Genomic DNA, 19,424 nt, shown 5'->3' with positions numbered 1-19,424 from the left:
GGTCACAGATGGTGTCTGGTTTTCTGTCTGAGAGCCTTTCTTGGTAATTTTAGTAAGAAATGCAGTGGAGTGCTGGAGCCGTGGCTCAGCAGGTAAAGACTCCGACTGGGATCCTAAGGACCCTGGTTCAAATCCCAGCCACTATTTGATGGCTCACAGCCATCTGCACTGTAACATTGTGTTTGCCGGGCAGCGGTGGCATCCCCTGTGGCTCACTGACTAGCCTAGCTTACAAGGTCAGGAAAACACTCTGTCTCAATAAAAGAGGTAGATGGCACCCGAGGACTGACACCCAAGGTCATCCTCTGACCTTCACACACACACACACACACACACACACACACACACACACACACACATACACATACAAATCAATTTGCTTTTTTTCTCACCTGTTTATTAGTTCTCTTAAGATACATGCATTTTTATTTTATATGTAGGTAGGTGCTTTGCCTGCATGTATGTCTGTGTGCCTGGTTCCCATGAAGGCCAGAAGAGGGCGCCAGATCCCCTGGAACAGGTGTTACCAGATGGTTGTGAGCCACAAGTGGGTGCTGGGAATTGAACCCAAGTCTCTAGAAGAGCATCCACTGCTCTTAACTGCCGGGCAGTCTCTCCATCACACACAGCTCCCATTCATTCATTTCCATCCACCATCCAGGGTCTCGGTGCTGTGGGCCTAGCAGGAAAAGAGCAGGCCTAGCTCCTGCAGCGTGGAGCTCAGAGACTTGCAGGGAAGAGAAACAAACCAACAAAACATGAAGCCACTTCAGCTGTGGATGAAGGTCCCAGGGACCAAAAAAAAAAAAAACAAAACAAAAAACAAAAAACAAAAAACAAACAACAACAACAAAAAAAACAACAAGCAACAGGAATTGTCTGTGACTCTTTATGTGTGGGCAGGGTCTTCCAAGGAGGCCATGTTAGTTAGAACCAAGACCTGGGAAACAATGGATCAGCCATGCAGTGGGGGAGGGGAGGGGAGTGCCAGTGGGACCAGGGCCTGCAGAGGCTCTGAGGTAGGATGCAGTCCAGCCCCTGCGTGTGCAAAGGAGGCCAACGCAGCCACCTACTCTGGCTCCCCGTGGTTCGATCGCCACCACCGTTTGTTTCCCCAGATCCTGACGGAGGATCGGCTAAACCTGCAGCAACAGTCGATGAAGGCCCTGCAGGATGAGCGGGAATCCCAGAAGCACGGCTTCGAGGAGGAAATCTCGGAGTACAAAGAACAGATCAAACAGCACTCGCAGACCATCGTGAGCCTAGAGGAAAGGCTCTGTCAAGTGACTCAGTACTACCGGAAGATAGAAGGGGAGATCGCGACGTTGAAAGACAACGACCCAGGTAGGGCCGGGGCTGTGGGAGAAACTCCCACATCTAGTCTCTCCTCCATGTCACCAGGCTGCCCCACCCCCACCCCCGGCTAAAAGCACCCTGAGTTCTCCATCCTCTGCCCCTCATTGCACACGATGCTAGAAATCCTCGGAGGCCTAGCAGAGCCAAAGTTATAACAATGAGTTAGGACATCCTTTGTACCAGGCCAGTGAGCCGGCGAGGCTCACGGGCAGCCAGAGCTGTTAGTGGAGTTGTCTCTTTCCACATCATAAAGGACAACCTGCCAGTGGCCACCATGACCTCACTTAACAGTTCTCCTGGGCAGCCAGGATTGGCCTCCTACAAAATTAACCCAAACAGGCTAAAAACAGCAGTCAGAGCTGTGCCGCCCGCCCGCTCACCTGAAATGACCTGGGTCACTCCTGACAGGCGCTAAACTCCGGGTGGAAAATTCTGGAAGCAGAGGCCTCGGGCCCCAGGTCTCTGTGTCAGCACTGCCGGATGTTTGGTGCTGGATAAGCTTCTCTGGGGGGCAGGGCACCTGGCTTAGCCACATCCCTGACCTCACTACAGGCCCCGCTCTGCACCCACCTCACAGCCAGGTATCTCCAGACATCACCAAAGCTCCCCCAGAGGGCAGCTAGCCTCTGCTGGGAGGCACGGAGGCTAGCTCAGGCTTGCCTCACTCATCCCATCATTCCTTCAGTCCTTCCTGCCACAGCCTCCCTTAGGCACCGGAGATCCATGGTAGACAAGCCAGCATCCCTGTGAGTAACCAAGTTAGTGCCCTAACAGTGGTTTGGGATGAGGAAGGCCCCACCACAGGGCCACAGAGCAGGCTCTGTCACCTCCTGATCCAGAGTCCGGGTAAGAGTGAGGATGCTCAGTGAGGATGCTCAGTGGGACCTAAGCATGACAGCGTCTTTGTCACTTCCACCCTCAGATCATGGTTTGCCATAAGGCAGGCATTAATTAAAGTGTTTGTTGAGTGACTACACGATCGAGCAAGAATTGGAAAGCAGAGGGGTGGGGTGCTTATGGTGATGGCCTTGCCAGCAGGGTCCTGAGAAAGCCCACGGGTGTGCAGAATTGGGCGTGTGGCTCCATTGGTAGATGGCTTCCACACATGAAGCCCTGGGTCCAGTCTGTCACCACATAAGTGTGATCTGGCAGTGCACACCTGGAATCCCAGCTCTTGGGAGGTGGAGGCAGGAGGATTGGAAGCTCAGAAGATGTCCTGAGCTACCCAGTGAGTTTGAGGCCAGCCTGGGCTACATGAGACTGTTTTATGGTTTTGTTTGTTTGTTTGTTTTAATGGGAGGAGGTAAACAAGAACAAGATACTCGGGGTATGAAGGTGTCTGGTCTCTGTCCTTATAAAGCCGCTAGCATCCTGGGTCTCAAACAACCAATCTGCTCACTGCTCTAAGCACCACGAGATCAAGTCTCCCCCTTCTTAAACCTCACAGTGTGGATGAAATGCTAACCTATCAGTCCCTGCCTGGGTATTGGCAGGTCCCATGCAGGACCAGCTGAGGCCCTCAACAGACCTCAGAGGACCTCAGCCCACCCAACCCAACCCCTGGTTCTTCCTCAAAACCCGCCAAGTACAAACTGCATCCCAGCTTCGCACAGAGAGACAGCCTCAGCTTACCACCCTACACCTGTAAGGCGTGTCAGGATAGAGAAAGCTCAGGGAGATGAGAGAGAGACAGGTGTGTTCACAGGAGACAGCAAAGAGAAAATACCCCGCATCCTGGTGACCAGGCCATTAATGCACCCTTCTCATGCAGCTCAAAAGGAGGAAGTGCCCGGAGAACTCTCGGCAGAACTCCCGCTGGACAGCAGCGCCAAAGAAATAGCGTGCGACCACCTGATGTGAGTAGTTAGTTGGAGAAGCAGGGGCGTGGCCAGTTGGTTGTTGTCCGTGTTGCTTAGCCTTCCAATCCCTGCTGTGTGGCCCTGTGACCCTGTGACTGTGTAACCGTGTGACCGGTCCAATGCAGGAGCGGCTGAGACCCTCACTAGACCTCAGTGGACCTCAGTATCCTCCCCCTCCCCCACCCCAGACCCAAACCCTTGGCTCTTCCTCAAAATGCACTAAGCACAGGTGCATCAAAATGAGGGTCTCTGAGAATTAAAGGCCGCCGGTCCCCTGCCTGGGCTGGGGTCCCGGGATCTGTCCCTGGGCATTTAGAGCGTTTTCTCTGGGTCTTCCAATCCAGTCCTCGGGGAATCACCAGGGAAGTTGAGCCCAGCTGACTCAGCCTGCGTGGGTTTTCTTCCTTTCCTTCTCTTACAGAGATGACTTACTAATGGCTCAGAAGGAAATCCTGTCCCAGCAAGAGATCATCATGAAGCTGAGGACAGACCTCGGGGAGGCTCACAGCCGGATGTCAGACCTGAGAGGTTGGTGTGAGTTCCTGGGTCATTTGACTTGACATCCTCACGGGCGGGCGCAGACAGGAAGTGAAGGTCAAGTCAGAAGCCTTGGACCCTGAGCCTCTTCCCAAGCTGGTTTCACGAGTGCTTGCAGCCCCTTGTCACCCGGGGGATCACCCAGACTTGGAGGACTTTAAATGTCAATGTCATCTGTCCCCACCTCGGGAGAGCCACAGTGGGGCTCCCCCTCAGGGCGTAGGCCCTTTGCAGGAGCCTGGGTGCAGTTCGGAGGGGCCTCACCGGCTTCTCTTCCTCATGCAAAAAGACCCCATGCCTTCTTTGACGGTGGTCACCCAGGGTAGGGTGAGGAAGCCCCGCATCGTGCACCTCCTGGCCTACCGCACCCCCTGCACCCCCACACACAGCCGGCTCAGGCTTGACTTGTTTGTCTCCCTGCTCTTGCGCTTCCCCATCCTTCCTCTTGCTTCCTTTGGCTTTCTTCTCGTTCCCATCCCCAGCCTCGAGCAGGAAAAAAAGTTCAGACTTAGGAGATGATAAAACTAGATTCCAGAAGCAGAAGGGGGGTGGGAGAAGGGAGAGAAGAAGGGAGGGAGGGAGGGAGGGAGGGAGGGAGGGAGGGAGGGAGGGAGGGAGGGAGAAAGGGAGGAAGGGAGGGAGGGAGGGAGGGAGAGAGGGAGGGAGGGAGGGAGAAAGGGAGGAAAGGGGGAGAGGGAGGGAAGGAGGGACTGGAGGGAAGAAAGGAAGAAAGAGAGAGGGAGGGAAGGAAGGAAGGGAGAGAGTGGAACTGTCTCAACTAAACCCTCTGACACCCCTAAACCCTTGGGACTGTTAGCTCCCTGAGGCCACACCCATGGTTTTCCAGAAGGAAGGAGAGTGGTAAATAATGGTGTCTCCAGAGACTCAAGACCCAGTTGCAGCCATTAGGTCCTGGATATTAGACAAGACTCGACCTCTCTGAGCCTCGGTGTTCACATCTGTGAAGTGGGGCTGCCAACAGTCATTCCCCTGTAGCCTGCAACTGAAGTTTTAAGGCAGTGCAAGGGTCTTAGCGTGGGTCCTCCCAACAGCGGACCCTAAAACGGGAACCCCACTGTTGCCAGTCCGTTCACATCACGGCCCCAGGAAATGCCTTCAGGGGATGATGTAGAGCCTGAGCCATAGGGGGAACAAATGAAATAGGGGGCGGGGTGGGGGAGGGGAGGGGCGGGGCAGCCGGGAGAGCTAGGAGCAGGAAGCTGTCTGTGTCAGCTGTGGGTGGGTCGCTGTTGTACCTGACAGGCACGTAGCCCAGAAGACTCCAGGGGCCTGAGAACACCCCTGGGTGAAAAGATACAGAAACAGCTGTGTATGAGGCTCAGTCAGCAGAGCTTGCCTGGCCTGCGTGAGGCCCTGGGTTCAGGCCCCAGCACTAAATGAAAATAAGCCAGGTATCTATCCCACACCTGAAGTCCCAGCACTGAGGAGGTGGCGGCAGGAAGGTCAGAAGTCTAAGGCCGTCTCTGGCTATACAAAGAGTTGGAGACCAGCCTAGGATATATGAGACCCTGTCTGAAAACAGAAGTAGAAACAAAAAGACTCAGAAGTAGGCAGCTGAACACTGGTCGTCTATGTGTCCTAAAAGACAGGGGAGCATGGGTAGGTGGTGGAGGCGTGGGTAGGCGGTGGGGGACGTGGCTAGGCTGTGGGGCCCTGATGGCGGATGCTGGTTTAACTCCGTGTGAGGCAGAAGCAGGGGACTTGCAGTGCCACCCACTGTCACACGCAGAGACTCTGACAGAACTCCTGAGGGAGCACTAGATTCCCCCGCCCCCCAGAACCCTGGGGCAGACCTGCCTCATGGATCCCAGAGGGCAGTGAGATAGCCCACGGCAGAGATCTGAGGTGGGAAGCCACTCACTAACTCCCCGTCGCTCCCAGGAGAGCTAAGCGAGAAGCAGAAGACGGAGCTGGAGCGGCAGGTGGCCCTGGTGCGGCAGCAGAACGGCGAGCTGAGCCTGCTCAAGGCGAAGGTGGCGCAGACGACAGGCCTGGTGGAGAAGAAGGACAGGGAACTGAAGGTCCTCAGGGAGGCGCTCAGGTGTGGGAAGGGGTCATGACCACCCCAGGGCGTCCGGCACAGAAAGGGCTCAGTAAATGCTGGCTGAAGCGGACTGATCAGTGAATGATAGTGTTTCATTGCTTCCTAGATTCATTAAGTAAAACAGAGCCGCGCTGTGCTCTGGGATGCGCATTCCCCACCCCCACCCCACCCCCACCCCCACCCCAGGTAACCGGGGCTCGGCTTAAATGGCTAAAACTCAGGAAGTCCGAAAGAACTCAGTCACCCATGAACAAATAGTTCGACTTCCAATCCAGGTTTACAGAGGGGATACAAAGGTCCCTGAACCCTGAGCTGCCTGATACCCATGATGCCCCCCTCTCTGCCCCAGGGCTTCCCAAGAGAAACCCAGACCCCACCTGAGCGCCGAACAGAAGCCTAGGACTCTGAGACAGAAGTGTGACATCTCATTGCAGATAGAACCAGCCCACCCTGATTCATTCTCCAGCTTCCAAGAGGTCAGTGTCTGTGAGGGGGGCTCCAGGCAGCTCCAACAGCCCAAGGGGCTAAGGGCTTCCCTTCCTAAGAGCATTGTTCTGACAATGTAAAACAGCTCTGCCCCGTGATCAGTCTCCACAGCCGCACTGACCATGGAAACCGAGCTCCCAGGTCTCCCTGCGGTCATGCTATCCGCCTCGGATCAAGCAGGCCTGGGTTCAAATCCCAATCCCTCCACGTAGAAAGTCTGTGTGGCCCTAGGGAGGTCACTGCACACCAGTCCCCCACTCTGAGAATGACTGTCCTGCTTCAAAGACTTGTTGGGAAATGTATTTTATTTATGCAGACACACAAACACAACCTGCCCAAGCATCCAGGTGGTAGGTAATTGTTTGCTAACTCTTCCATTTGTTTATCTCTCTGTCTCTGTCTCTTGTGTGCACATGTGTGATATGTGCATGTGGAGGTTATCAGATCTCTGTCTCTATCTGTCTCATCACCCAAGAAATAGAGTCCCTCCCTGAACCCAGAGACCTCCCTCCCCACCAGCTCTGGGGTGCATACAACCATGCGTATCTTTTGTACATGGGGTGCTGGGAATCTGAATTCCCTAATGCTTGCACAGTGCTTGAGCAAGTGCTCTTAACCACTGAGCCATCACCGCCCCAGCCCACCAACTCCATTTAATGCCATCTTTTCCACTAAGTCTGTAAAAGTCCACTCTGTTCCTATAAGGGGCTACTTAGAAGTCCATACTGTGTCCATGTGATCCAGCCGGTCCCCACACGATGGAGGTCTAAGCTGTGTCCCATGGGTCCATCTCCTCACACCCTCCTGTGCCTCACTCTTTCCCAGAGTCCTTTCTACCTCCTGGATGTCCCACCTTCTATTTCCTGCCTAAGCAAAAGGCCATCGAATTTTTAATTGACAGGTGACGCATCCACACAATACCCAAGATATTCTCTGTACACAGCTGTGTCTCCCTTAACAACCTGATGTTGTAATTGGTATGACTACCTCGTAGAACTCATGTTTTGGTTGTGAAATTGCTGGGGCTGAGGGGCTTCCTAAACTGCGTGGAACAGACCCAAATGGCCTTCCCAGAGAGCCATGCGGTTGATGTGACCTTCCCCCTACCCCACCCCCTGCATCATCCCCATACCATGGCGGTCACTTGATAAGGTCTCCCAGTGTGACTGCCCGGAAGTCCCAGATGCTCATCCAGTGGAAAACATGCCTGAGGGGTCGGTCAGGTGGGCCTCAGAGCGCATGCTCTGCACTCGGGCCTGGTGCTCTGGCCTCGGCCATCATGCCTAGTATGTGGACCATGGGGCGCGGTGGTTCCTTGAGGGCTCAGTTTCCTAGAGTTCAGAACATCCTCTCCTTTCACTTTGGGAAACCAGATGCTTCTGGGAAGCATCTGCAGAAGACACAAAGCCAAATATGTCAACAAAGACACTGTCCCTGCCAGGCAACAAGTGAGCCAGGGCTTCCTGCGGCCAAGATGAAAGGGCTTGAGGTCCAGCCAGCGGTCCCTGGCACTGAGTGCTGTCCAGAGCCCTTAAATAGAAGTGCGGCCCCGTTGCTCAGGGCAACCAGGAGGCGGAGCGCAACGACCCAGGTGGCTGGAAGCTCAGCTGGGTAGGACATGTCAAGCACTCCTGTCTGAATCCTAAGCCCGCAAAGCAGGACCTGACTGACCCACAGCCGCTATTGAGCGCTTGCTGTATACCAGGCCTTGTGCTAAAGACAGGGAAAGGCAGACCCCCACGCATACCAATCCTCCCCTGCGGCCCTGCCTGTGTTTGATGGAGAGACTCGGTCGAAATGGTTACTTTTAGTTTCTATCTCACAGTTGGTGCTGATGGGGGAGGGAGGGCGCACAATAAAAGGCACTTGGAACAGAGGGCCTCATCCAGGCGACTTCCTGTTTCCAAAGCCAGAGAGGGTCAGAGGGCTCAAGAGTTGTATGAGAAAGAATCCCAGTCCTCTCTCAGTGACAGAGTTCCCAGAGGGGCACGAGGAAGGGTCACGTGGTGCTTCCTCTCCCAGTGCATGAACGACTGAGAGACTCTGGCCTGGCCCGGTTCAGCTCAGTGTCTCCTGTCTGCCGCTCTCCAGACAGAGGCGGAGGTGACAATCAGGTGGCTCCTTCCAGGACAGGCTTCAGGGTCACACGATACAAACCAGAGTAGCTGGGTCCACTCACTCACCCGGCAGCCCTGAGCTGGGCACAGGCTCCTCCGCTCCTCCCAGACTTTGCACATCTTAAGCACCATCCTGAGAGGATCAGTCTCCACAGGAAGCAAGCGAGGCCCTCAAGGAGTCTGTGTGCACAGAGGGAGGAGACAGAAAGAAAACTGTATAGAATGTCCTAGTGGGGGAGGTGGGGTCAAGTGGCTGGTGGAGCTGTTAAGGCGGGACTTAGGATGGTCCCAGCTTGCTTTCTATTGGTGTGATCGACAGGCTGACCAATCTTAGAGCTCGCAGTACATCACTGAAGAAAGTCAGGGCAGGAGCTCAAGGCCAAACCGATAGACTAGGACTGAAACGGAAGCCATGGAAGAGTGCTGCTTACTGGCTTGCTCACCCCGCTTTCTTATAGAACCCAGGACCACCTGTTCCAGGGTAGCCCTATCCACAGGGGACTGAGCCCTCCCATATCATTAATAGTAATGATGATGATGATGAAGATGATATCATTAAAAGTAATGATGATGATGATGATGATAATAATAATAATATTAATAATAATAATAATAATGAACCCTACAGACCAATCTGATAGAGGCATTTCTTTTCAGTCAGTTGAGGTTCACTCTTTCTAGATTAACCATTGCTTATGGTTAATGGACAAAATACTGACCAAAATAGTGGTTAAGAGCATCGTGGTAGGAAAAGGGTTCTCTATCAGAACTGTTGGTCAGAGACCTCCACAGGGGGAATTTTGGAGCAGCCATAAAGGTATGAGTGGCGGAAATGCCTAAGGGAGGGACTGGTCCCAAGAGGCCTTCAGTTAGCGTTGCTAAGCCCCGCCCCCTCTTGACAGAGACTGTAGGCCTTGAGCCCCAGGAGAGCCAGCGACTAACAGAGCCTAGGACTCATCATCCCATTGGCCTCAAACAAACGCCAACATTGGCAAAGGAAGAAGGAAGGATTCTCTTTCCCTGGCCTCTGCTCTGTCTGGTTGGATTCTTCTAGTCACTGAAGCTAGGGTGTCTGACACCAAAGTGTCCACCATCCGTCAGCTGCACAAGCTTCAGCTCCTTGGGAGGACTTAGCTTGGGGTCCTCGAAGGAGGTGCCTGGAAGAACAGCTAGCATTGGGGAGAGGGGGCGGGGTCAGCATAGGCAGGTGGTGATGGATCAATAGACACAGGGCTGGGCGTGTGGCTCAGTGGGTAGACCTTGTTGCGCTCCCAAAGCTGTTACACTGGGATACCACACAGACTGGGCACGGCAGTGCTCACCTGAGATGCCCGCACTCAGGAGATGGCCACAGGAGGCCAGTTCAAGGTCATCTTTGGCTACACAGAAAGTCTGAGGGCAACCTGGGCTGTGCGAGGTCCTGTTTCAAAGAAAAATTAAAAAGGAAAAAACATTAAAAATGAAAAAAAAGACCAAGATGCCTAGCTATATAACATTTCAGTAATTTCTGTTCACCTCACGCTATGTGTGCTGCCTCCAGTATCTATATCTGCAACCTGACGTGAACCAAAAGTTGCTATTTTAAAAGCAGTTATAAATGAGACAGATCGTCGGTTTCTTCCCATTCTTGCCAGGTTGGCTGAGGCCTCCCGCTAGCAACTGTGTGACAACTGAAAATCACTCTCTGTGCCCCATCCCTCCTCACGACACCCCACCCCAGCCCCCTCTGAATTATCTGCTAAACATCCATCACTGTCCCTGTGTGTCTCTGCCTGTTTACCTTCCCCACTGTCTCCTTGTACTGGGAATCAAAATCCAGGGCAGCAAGGACTGGACAGTGCCACTTGCTGATAGAGGCCCTGAACCTTGAGCAAGTTGGCGCTCTGAGGTGTGGAATGACTGAGTGAATGAACGAATGAATGAATGAATGAATGACTCACTAGAGAATTGAGACAGGATCTCACATAACCCAGGCTGGCCTCAAACTCTCAATGTAGCCAGGAAGGACTTTGAACTTCTGATCCTTCTACTTCCACCCCACAAATGCTGGAACCACAGGCGTGTGTCACCTCCGTTTATACAGCGTGAGGAATGGAGCCCAGGGCTCTGTGCATGCTGGGCAAGCACTCTGCATTCCTGGGATGTATCTCCTCTTTTTTTTTTTTAAGAGAAAAATAATCCTAAAATCTTATGAATTTGTTGTAAAAGGGAGCATGCCCTTTGCAGACCTTCCTTGTCTATGCCCTGAGTAGACCCTGTTCTAGTCTCTGACAGTCCCATGGGGTCTGCAGGTAGCCTGCAGCCATCTTACCATATGCGGCAGGTAACATTCTATCGTCACAGAAGGTTCTGTTGGACCTGCCACTCTAGAGATCCTGGCGTCCCAGACCAACCAAGTGCCAGGGTGTCCACTACCCCCAAACAGACAGGAGAAAGCCATCCCCATTACCAGTATAAAAGAAGCTGCCTAAGATCTCATCTCAAATGTCCTGGGGCTGAGAATTCAACTGAGCAGCCAAGCAAGAGCTTAGTTAGACATGAGACATGGCTGCCAGCCTCAGCACCACAGAAGGGGGAAGCGAGAAAGAGAAGTAAAAATGCCCCCCTAGAGGTAGAACTGGGGTTGCTGGAGACAGCTCAGCACAGGACTTGACTTCTGCTCTGAGCAGATGCATCAGGCAGCTCTGAGGCCATCTGCATGGGATCTGACGCCCTCCTCTGGCCTCCCCAGACACCTACACTCAGCGGCACGCACATAGACTTTAAAGAGTAAGAAATGAATTCTTTTCTAAAAGTTACTATTCAGAAAAAGCAAAGAGTGGTGACACACGCTTTTTTAATCCCAGCACGCAGGAGGCAGAGGCAGGGGGAAATCTCTGATTTTGAGACCAACAGCCCGGTCTACACAGTGAATTCCAGGACAGCCAGAGCTAGAGAGACCTTGTCTGTAAGGGGGGGTGGAGGGTGGAAATGGAGACCCAGGCACAAAAGTCTATTAGAAGAAGAAGAAGGCTGAAGAGAAAGAGAACAAGAAATGATTTATTTATGGAGCCGCTAAGTAGGAAGGAGAGCTGGAAATCTTCCTACATAGGACTAGATATCTGTGATGAAAAACTTAAATCCCCTCTCCGCTGAAGCTCTTGTGATGTTTTCCAGGAGCGCTGAGTGACAGGGTTTCCGCTAAACAGGAGTTGTTTAAGTCACTGGGAATCTGAGGGAAATAGCAGGACCCTCTTGGCGCTGCTGTCTATGTGTGTGCCACCCTGTCCCCAGGAGCAGTCCTTCAGTGACCTGGGGGCCAAGTGCAAAGGGTCTCGACACGAGGAAATCATCCAGCGGCAGAAAAAGGCCTTGTCGGAACTCCGAACGCGCATCAGGGAATTGGAGAAGGCCAACTCCCCCAGTAAGTTCTCTGTGCCCCAGTCCCAGCCCGGGGACCCCAGAACCTAGTGTGCACCTTGGGGATCGGCTAGTTGGCCAAGCTACCCCATTATCTAATAATCAGGACGTTATAACACTAACAGGGATGGGCCGGGTCCTGCCTCAGGGTCAAGTGCACGCCCCGACATTACAAAAACAGGACATGAAGACTCACTACTGTCTTCCTCTTTATTTCCCTGTCACCTGCTGGGAACTTCGTCATGGTCCAACTACACCTGAGAATGAGCACTAGGGGGTCCTCCTAGAGCACCCCATTCAAGAGGACTGGGGCAGGCTCAGAATGGGCAGTTGATGGCCGAGAAAGGCACTGGTTGCTAGGGTGTCCTGGTATGTGTGTCATTGTCACCTCTGTGGCTGGAAGGCCCGTGGTAACATTCACTATGGAGACCTCTGCAATGGCAGCCAAAGCCTCACACTCACTGCGTGGCCTTGGGCAAGTCGCTTAACCTCTCTGGGCCTTGGTCTCCTCACCACTATTCCCGTGAGGTTGTGAGGATGAGAATGGTCCCATGGTAAGTGTCCTGTGAACCGTAGCTACAGCGATGATGGGAAATGATGTCCACCTGAGTCTACCTTATTTCTTTTATAGATCATAAGGACCACATGAATGAATCCTTCCTAGAGCTCAAGACCCTCCGGATGGAAAAAAATGTACAGAAAATATTATTAGACGCAAAGCCCGACTTGACAACTCTCACAAGAGTAGAGATCCGACCGGTAACCAAAAATCACTTGCCTCTGCAGTGACTGACATGAGAGGGTGGGCATTAGGGCTGGCGAGAGCTGAGCCTCCAGGCAGTGTGCCAGGGGTTCAAGGCCAGGGCCTCCCTGGTGAGCAGGTGTCTATCTACACACACTGGCCTGTGAGTCAGTGGACACTGGCACAGTGGCCTTCCATTTGCACAGCACAGTATGTCATTGCTTTGAGTGTGGGCCAGGTCGGTCACTGAAACACAAAGGCCCCCCCTCTTCCTGTGAGACCTTACGTTCTACAGAAAATGAGGTTATGCCAGGAGTTTGCCAAAGTCTGCCGTCCTCTGTAAACTGAAAGGTGTGAACACGCACACAGAAGTGTAAGGGAGCTGTGTTGAGAGGGCCAGGGGCGAGCCCTGTGAGGGAGGCCGGCCTGAATGCCCGGTGTCCACCACCCAAGAGGACAGAACTGTGGTGACACACACCTGTGACCCCAGGCCTGAGCTGAGGGGTAGAGGCAGGGGATGAGAAGGGCAGGTCAGACCTGACTACAGGGCAATTTTCAGGCCTCAGAGGCTATCTATGACCCTCAATGACAACAAAAACCAAGATAACTTTACAAATGCGTCCCCCAGTGCCTGACTCAGAGGTCGGGGGGATTGACAGGTAACTGTGGTTCCTATATATAATGCTCTCCCAGAGAAAAGTGCTACCTCATGCCAAAATTCTCAGGAGTGATTAATGGTGACATTGAAGGTGACCTAATGGATGTGAGAGCGAGTGTTTGATAGGCTGAGACCAGGATCCGTCACAAGGCCCACACTGGCTCACACAACTAGGAATAACGCACGTGGAAGTTTCTAGAAAGAACAGCAAAGTTATCCTACCTGAACCGATGCCCTGTCTAACAATCTTTCCGGACATTTACTGTCCTTGGAGAGGAAGGTCTTTGTAAAGAGCTGGGATTCTTACTAAAAGCATATGCCCATCCTCCAGGGTTGGGTGTGGTGGAACAGTCTCCAGATGGGAGGTCAGCTAGATCTCATGGCCTGGCTCTGCTTTCCCAGACTGGTCTTCCCTTTGTGGGATGACCCCACCTCCACCCCACCCCACCATTGCTGCCACACAGCAGGGAACCTCCCAACCCTCCATCCTCCAAAGTTGGAAGCAAATAAAATGATACAGGAAGTCAGAAGAAAGTCAGTTCCATGCGGCTTGAGTGCTCGCTGCACGCTGGGTGTTGAGCTGAGCCCTTCACCTGCTCGGCGAATCCTTGCAGGAGCTCACCTGTAGATGTCCAGTGTCCATGTTTTACAGATTCAGAACTAGGGCTTCAGAAGCAATGCACCTCATCCAAGGTCACAGAGGTAAAGATGGAGGGAACCTGTACTCCATCCCTGGCCGTCTTCCTCTAGCACCCTGCCAGCCTGCAGAGAAAGATAAAAAGGGGGATCCTGGAGAGGGGTGCAGAGGACTCTGGTCAACTCACTGCTATCTCCAAAGACCCTCTTGTCAGGAGAAGAGAAATGGCTCAGTGGGTAAAAGCACTTGCTCTTCAAACATGAGGACCTGAGTTCAAATCTCCAGTACCCATGGAGAAAGCAGGGTGTGACCACACACCCACTTCTAAGCCCATGCTAGTAGAGACAGGAGAATCACTGGGGCTCACTGGCTGCCAGCCCTGCTCCAGGTTCAGTGAGAGATCTGGTCTCAAGAGAATGAGTCAAAAAGTGACAGGACTCCTGACCACCTCTGGCCACCACATGGGTTACATACACCTGTACACATGTGCATCATCCATGTACACATACATGTATACACACAACACATGCATGTGCAACACTGTACACATGTGCATCATCCATACACACACATGCACACACACACATATACACGCACAACACATGCATGTGCCCCCTACACCTGTATACATGTGCATCATCCATGTGCACACACATGTACACATACAACACATGCATGTGCAGCACATACCTGTACACATGTATGTCATCCTTGTGCACACATGTACACACACACAACACATCCATGTGCAACATACACCTATACATATGTACATCATCCATGTACACATACAGCACATGCATGTATACCACACATACCTGTACACATGTGCATCATCCTTGTGCACAACGCATGTATGTGCCCCCACCTGTATACATGTGCATTATCCATATGCACACACATGTACACATATGACACATGTGTGTGCAACACACCTGTACACATGTACATCATCCTTGTACACACATGTACACACAACACATGCATGTGCAGCACACATATACACATGCACATTATCCTTGTGCACATGCATGTACACATACAAAACATGTATGTACACCACACACACCTGTACGCATGTACATCATCTATGTACACATACAACACATGCATGTGCACACACATGTATGCGCACAACACATGCATGTGCAACACCTGCATGCGCATGCACACACACACACACACACACACATACACCTTTTCTTTTTGTCTCAGTGTATAACTGTATGCACTCTTACTACTGTCAAAGGTTTCTGGTCTTACAGTTGGGGTTTCCTTGGTTCTGCTGTAGTCTCCAGGGGGTCACAGGCAGCACCTGCAGATGCTGAGGGCCAACCAAGATACCCATGATGCACCTGCTGAGGACTAAAGTCCACCTGGGTCCTGTCGAGGTATATGATAGTCACCCGTGGCTCTCTATGCTTTCTGCTTGGCCTGATTGCCGTGCCAGGCTTCCAGTCAGAGAGAGCTTCCAGAGGCCAGCTGGCTGATGCAGGGACCAGCAAGTGCGCTGCTGGAGGGCTGGGCCTGCATCATCTCAGGAAATGCTCCAAGGGAGCCTCCCCCACCCAGAGAACATTTGGCCACATCTTCTGAAGGACTCCATTTCTACTGTGCAAGAATGAGGTTCTTCTAACAAAAGGAAAACATACTGTTCTTGTGTAGCATTCATTCATTCATTCATTCAACACATCTTGGGCCACCATGTGACCAGTGCCACGCTAGGCACTAGAGTGGAGCATACAGGCAGCAACATGGTCCCCCTCGCTACAGAGCTTGTCATTCGGCCTAGGGCTTCTCAACATCTGCACATTAATATTTGGAGTCAGAGGCTGGGATACCTTAATTGGGAAAGTCATTGCCGCGTAAACATGGCGGCTTCAGACCAATCCCCAGAATTCACATTTTTAATCCCAGCACTTTTGAGGCAGAGACAAATGGATCTCTGTGATTTCTTGGCCAGCCTGGTATACGTAGTGAGTCCAGACCAGCCAAGAGATACACAGTGAAATCCTGTCTCAAAAAAGAAAAAAAGTGCTGGTCACTGTGGTGTATGGTATGCAGTTTTAAGAGCAGTGCTGGGGACGTAAAGACAGAAGGATTTCTGGGGCTCACCAACCACCTCAAGACCTAGTAAGAGACAGTGTTTAAAGAATAAAAAGGAAGACAGACAGATAGCTCCTAAAGAATGGCACCTAAGGTTGGCCTTTGACCTCCCAGTCCACGCACAGAATATTTGGGGTCAGGTAACTCCCGGACAGTTTGATTGGGGACTGTCTTGTTCAATGGTATCTTCAGCATCTTCCCGTCAGACACCAATAGTGTTTGCCCTCTTCAGATGAGCCAGTAGAACGTGGGGGCGGGGAGGGAGAGCGCCGACCTAGCCCAGCCGAGAGACCCTGTTCTAGAAAGAAGACATCAGATGAGGAGCCTGCAAATACACAGTGAAGAGTTCCGACCAGACGGTCAGGAACAGAGATGAGAAACCCACGGAACTCCTCGTCCAATGGGCACACAGGGTCCTAGCTTCCCAGCGGCCCACGCGGACAACGGAGCGCCCAGAGAGCTGCTCAGTTTCTCTTTTATTTCAGCCTCAGAATGGCCCTTTCAACTCGGGCTCCACCTTGGCCATGGAGAAGTCCGTGAAGACAGACGTCTCAGAAGCCTTAGAACTCAGTGAGAGGCTGGTGTGTGGACGCGGCGTCCCCTCCCCTCCCGTCCCCCTCCCTCTGCCCAGCACTGGCTGCTAACCACAGGATCGCTGACTGCCAGCCTCGGAGCCATATTGACTTGTTCTAATAACTCAGCAAGCCCCAGCTGCTACTCAGCATGGGTCAGGAACCAGCACACAGCCCTATTCCCGGGAAGCTGCATCGATAGAACAAGTATTAATTTCTGTTGTCATTTTCCATCCATTCTGGAAAAGACCTGTTGTTCATGGCTGTGGGGCGGGGGTAGGGCGGACGGAAGGCCCCACTGCAGTCACTTCCAGCCCACTTGTTCGCTTCCCACAGCTGCAGAGAACGAGCTAGACTCAGACGCCAGCATCCCGATGGGCGATGGGCACGCGCAGCCTCCAACGCTGCCCTCACCAGCAACCCATCTCCTTGCAGTACACCGACATGATCAAGACACTCGGCAGCCTGATGAACATCAAGGACATGTCCGGCCACATGTCCCTGAAGCACCTCTCGCCCAAAGAGCGGGAGAAGGTCAACCACCTCCGACAGAAGGACCTGGACCTGGTGTTTGATAAGATCACTCAGCTCAAGACCCGGCTGCAGAGGAAAGAGGAGCTCCTGAAGGGATACGAGCAGGAACTGGAGCAGCTCAGGTACCACACGCATCCCCTGCCTAAGCACGGACAGTCGCCGGGCTGGGACAGGACGGAGGGCTTGATGCAGGTTAAGCAAAAACACCTGTTGGGGGACATGGTCTCCTGGAGGGAGGCTGTCTGGGAGAAAACACCAACTGGAGGGCCACGCCTCTCTAGCCTGTCTGCTCTCAATGTGCAGGCTACACCTATTAGGACCTTGACTTGTGAGGCGAGACGCAGCCCAGACAGTAGAGCGCTTGCCTAGCTCGCACTAAGCCCTGGGTTCCTTCCCCAGCAGTGCATTAAGAGTTGGCATAGCCGTTCACATCTCTCATCCCAGAACTTGGGAGGATCAGAAGTTCAAGGTCATCCTCTACTGCATAGCAAGTTCGAAACCAGCCTGGGCAACATCTGGCCCTGTCTCAAAATAACAAAAAGCTGGATATGATATGATTTGATAGGGAAAAAGCACGCGTGCCACCGGTGTTAGGAGCTGAGTCTGAATCCACACACAAGCAGCAGTAGGTACATCTGAAATTCCAGTGCTCCTATGGGAAGACGGGAGGCAGAGACAGGAGGATGCGCTGTTCTGGCATACTAGGCAGAAAAACAACAGATCTTCCCGTAAACAAGGTGAAAGGCAAGGAAAAATACCTGATGTCCTCTGGTCTCCACACAAGCATGCCCATAGTCACACAAACAAAAGCGTGTATGCACACACACACACACACACACAACACAGGAATCTTGATCTAGCACTTGTGTGATTTTGAGGGTCCATCATTCCCACCCCCAAGACTTGCAGGACCACACCCACACCCCTGACACATTGGGAAAGGCCAGCAACACTTTCTGAACCTCCCAATGCTGTGTGCACGTTCAGACGCGTTCCGCCCTCTACTCCCCCAAGTCTTTGTCACCGGCTCATAAGTCAAGTCCCATGCGGAAGGATCTAGAGAGGTCGGGGCCCTGAAAGGCATGGGGACGGCGAGGGGGAAAGGGACGCTGTCTCTCCGTGCACCCAGGCATAGCAAAGTGTCCGTTCAGATGTACCAGACGCAGGTAGCAACGCTGGAAGATGAAGTCCACAAAGAGGCCGAGGAGAAGGCGCTGCTGAAGGAGGCCCTGGAGCGCACGGAGCAGCAGCTGAGCCAGGAAAAGCGACTCAACAGGGCCTTCAAGCAGCAGAAGGTGAGCTGCTCGGCCCCGTAGATGGTGGTCCGCGCCTTCAACCCCAGCCCTCGGGAGGCAGAGACAGGAAGGTCTCTGTGAGTTCAAGGCCAGCCTGCTTCTACATAGTGAGTTCCAGGCCAGTCAGGGATATGTAGAGAGACCCCATCTAAAAAACAACAACAACAAAAAAGAACAAATGATATGATATGATAGCCCCGGGAGAAACCCCCTCCCCAAATGCAGACAGTGGCAGAAGAGCTTCTGCGGCCAACAGACCCCAGTCAGGCTCGGAACTCCACCACCTGCTTCGAGATCTTAAGTTCATTCTTTACCTCACTGATGCCCAGTGCGCACCTTAGTGCTCGTAATCACATCCATTTGTTTCCTTGCCTGTACACGCGTGGGCGTGCATGTGCTGCAACGTGCGTGTGGAGGGCCGAGGACAATGTTCCGGAGTCCATTCTTTCCTTCCACCTGTGTGGGTTTGGGGGATCGAACCTAGGTTGTCAGGCTTGGCAGCAGATGCCGTGACCCACTGAGCCCCCTCGGCAGCCCCCTCCTCCACTCTTGCTAAGACAATTCAGACCTCGGGATCGCATCAGGCCCATGAGGAAATCAATCGCTACCACCATCTCTCCATGACCGTCCACAGGGTAGGCTTGGTCTGGACTACGTCGAAGCGGTCATTTACTGATGCCACTGAGAGGCATGCCTGGTGCAGACTACGACCTGATTTTATTTTTTGCAGATGAGGAAACGGAGCCTGCGTGGGTTGAGAGGCCTGGGCTGGGGGTGTAGCTTGCTTGGTTGAATGCCTGGCACGCAAATGCCCTGGGTCAGATCTCAGCGCCGCAGAAACTGTGTGTGTCGATGCACGCCCGTGAGCCCAGCACTCAGGAGGTGGAGGGGGGAAGGCTAGGAGTTCATAGCCAGGCTTGGGGACCCCCTGAGCTACATGAGATTAGCCCAGTGAAACGGTGCTGACAGGTTTGCCCTGGTCCACACAGTAGCTAGCGAATGGGGCTGTATCACGGCCCCCAGGTCTCCCCTGATTCCTGTGCTGTACACTGGGCTGGTCC

The 19,424-nt window shown here is 52.9% G+C and overlaps 1 protein-coding gene across 1 annotated transcript in view; it reads left to right on the top strand.

Annotated features, from left to right (window-relative positions):
- Fhad1 (forkhead associated phosphopeptide binding domain 1) overlaps positions 1 to 19,424 on the top strand; it is a 119,052-nt gene that overhangs the window by 86,548 nt on the left and 13,080 nt on the right. The window contains exons 20-29 of the mRNA XM_052177971.1: positions 1,119 to 1,344; positions 3,128 to 3,212; positions 3,637 to 3,743; positions 5,655 to 5,814; positions 6,167 to 6,293; positions 11,694 to 11,823; positions 12,451 to 12,578; positions 16,448 to 16,543; positions 16,970 to 17,190; positions 18,198 to 18,363. Coding sequence (XP_052033931.1) covers positions 1,119 to 1,344; positions 3,128 to 3,212; positions 3,637 to 3,743; positions 5,655 to 5,814; positions 6,167 to 6,293; positions 11,694 to 11,823; positions 12,451 to 12,578; positions 16,448 to 16,543; positions 16,970 to 17,190; positions 18,198 to 18,363 — 1,446 coding nt within the window. The remainder of the gene's footprint in view (positions 1 to 1,118; positions 1,345 to 3,127; positions 3,213 to 3,636; positions 3,744 to 5,654; positions 5,815 to 6,166; positions 6,294 to 11,693; positions 11,824 to 12,450; positions 12,579 to 16,447; positions 16,544 to 16,969; positions 17,191 to 18,197; positions 18,364 to 19,424) is intronic.

The sequence above is a fragment of the Apodemus sylvaticus genome, chromosome 3 (genome assembly GCF_947179515.1).
Source record: "Apodemus sylvaticus chromosome 3, mApoSyl1.1, whole genome shotgun sequence".
Lineage (NCBI taxonomy): Eukaryota > Metazoa > Chordata > Mammalia > Rodentia > Muridae > Apodemus > Apodemus sylvaticus.
The sequence above is the reverse complement of the archived record's forward strand: the minus strand, read 5'-3'. Positions and strand labels throughout refer to the sequence as shown.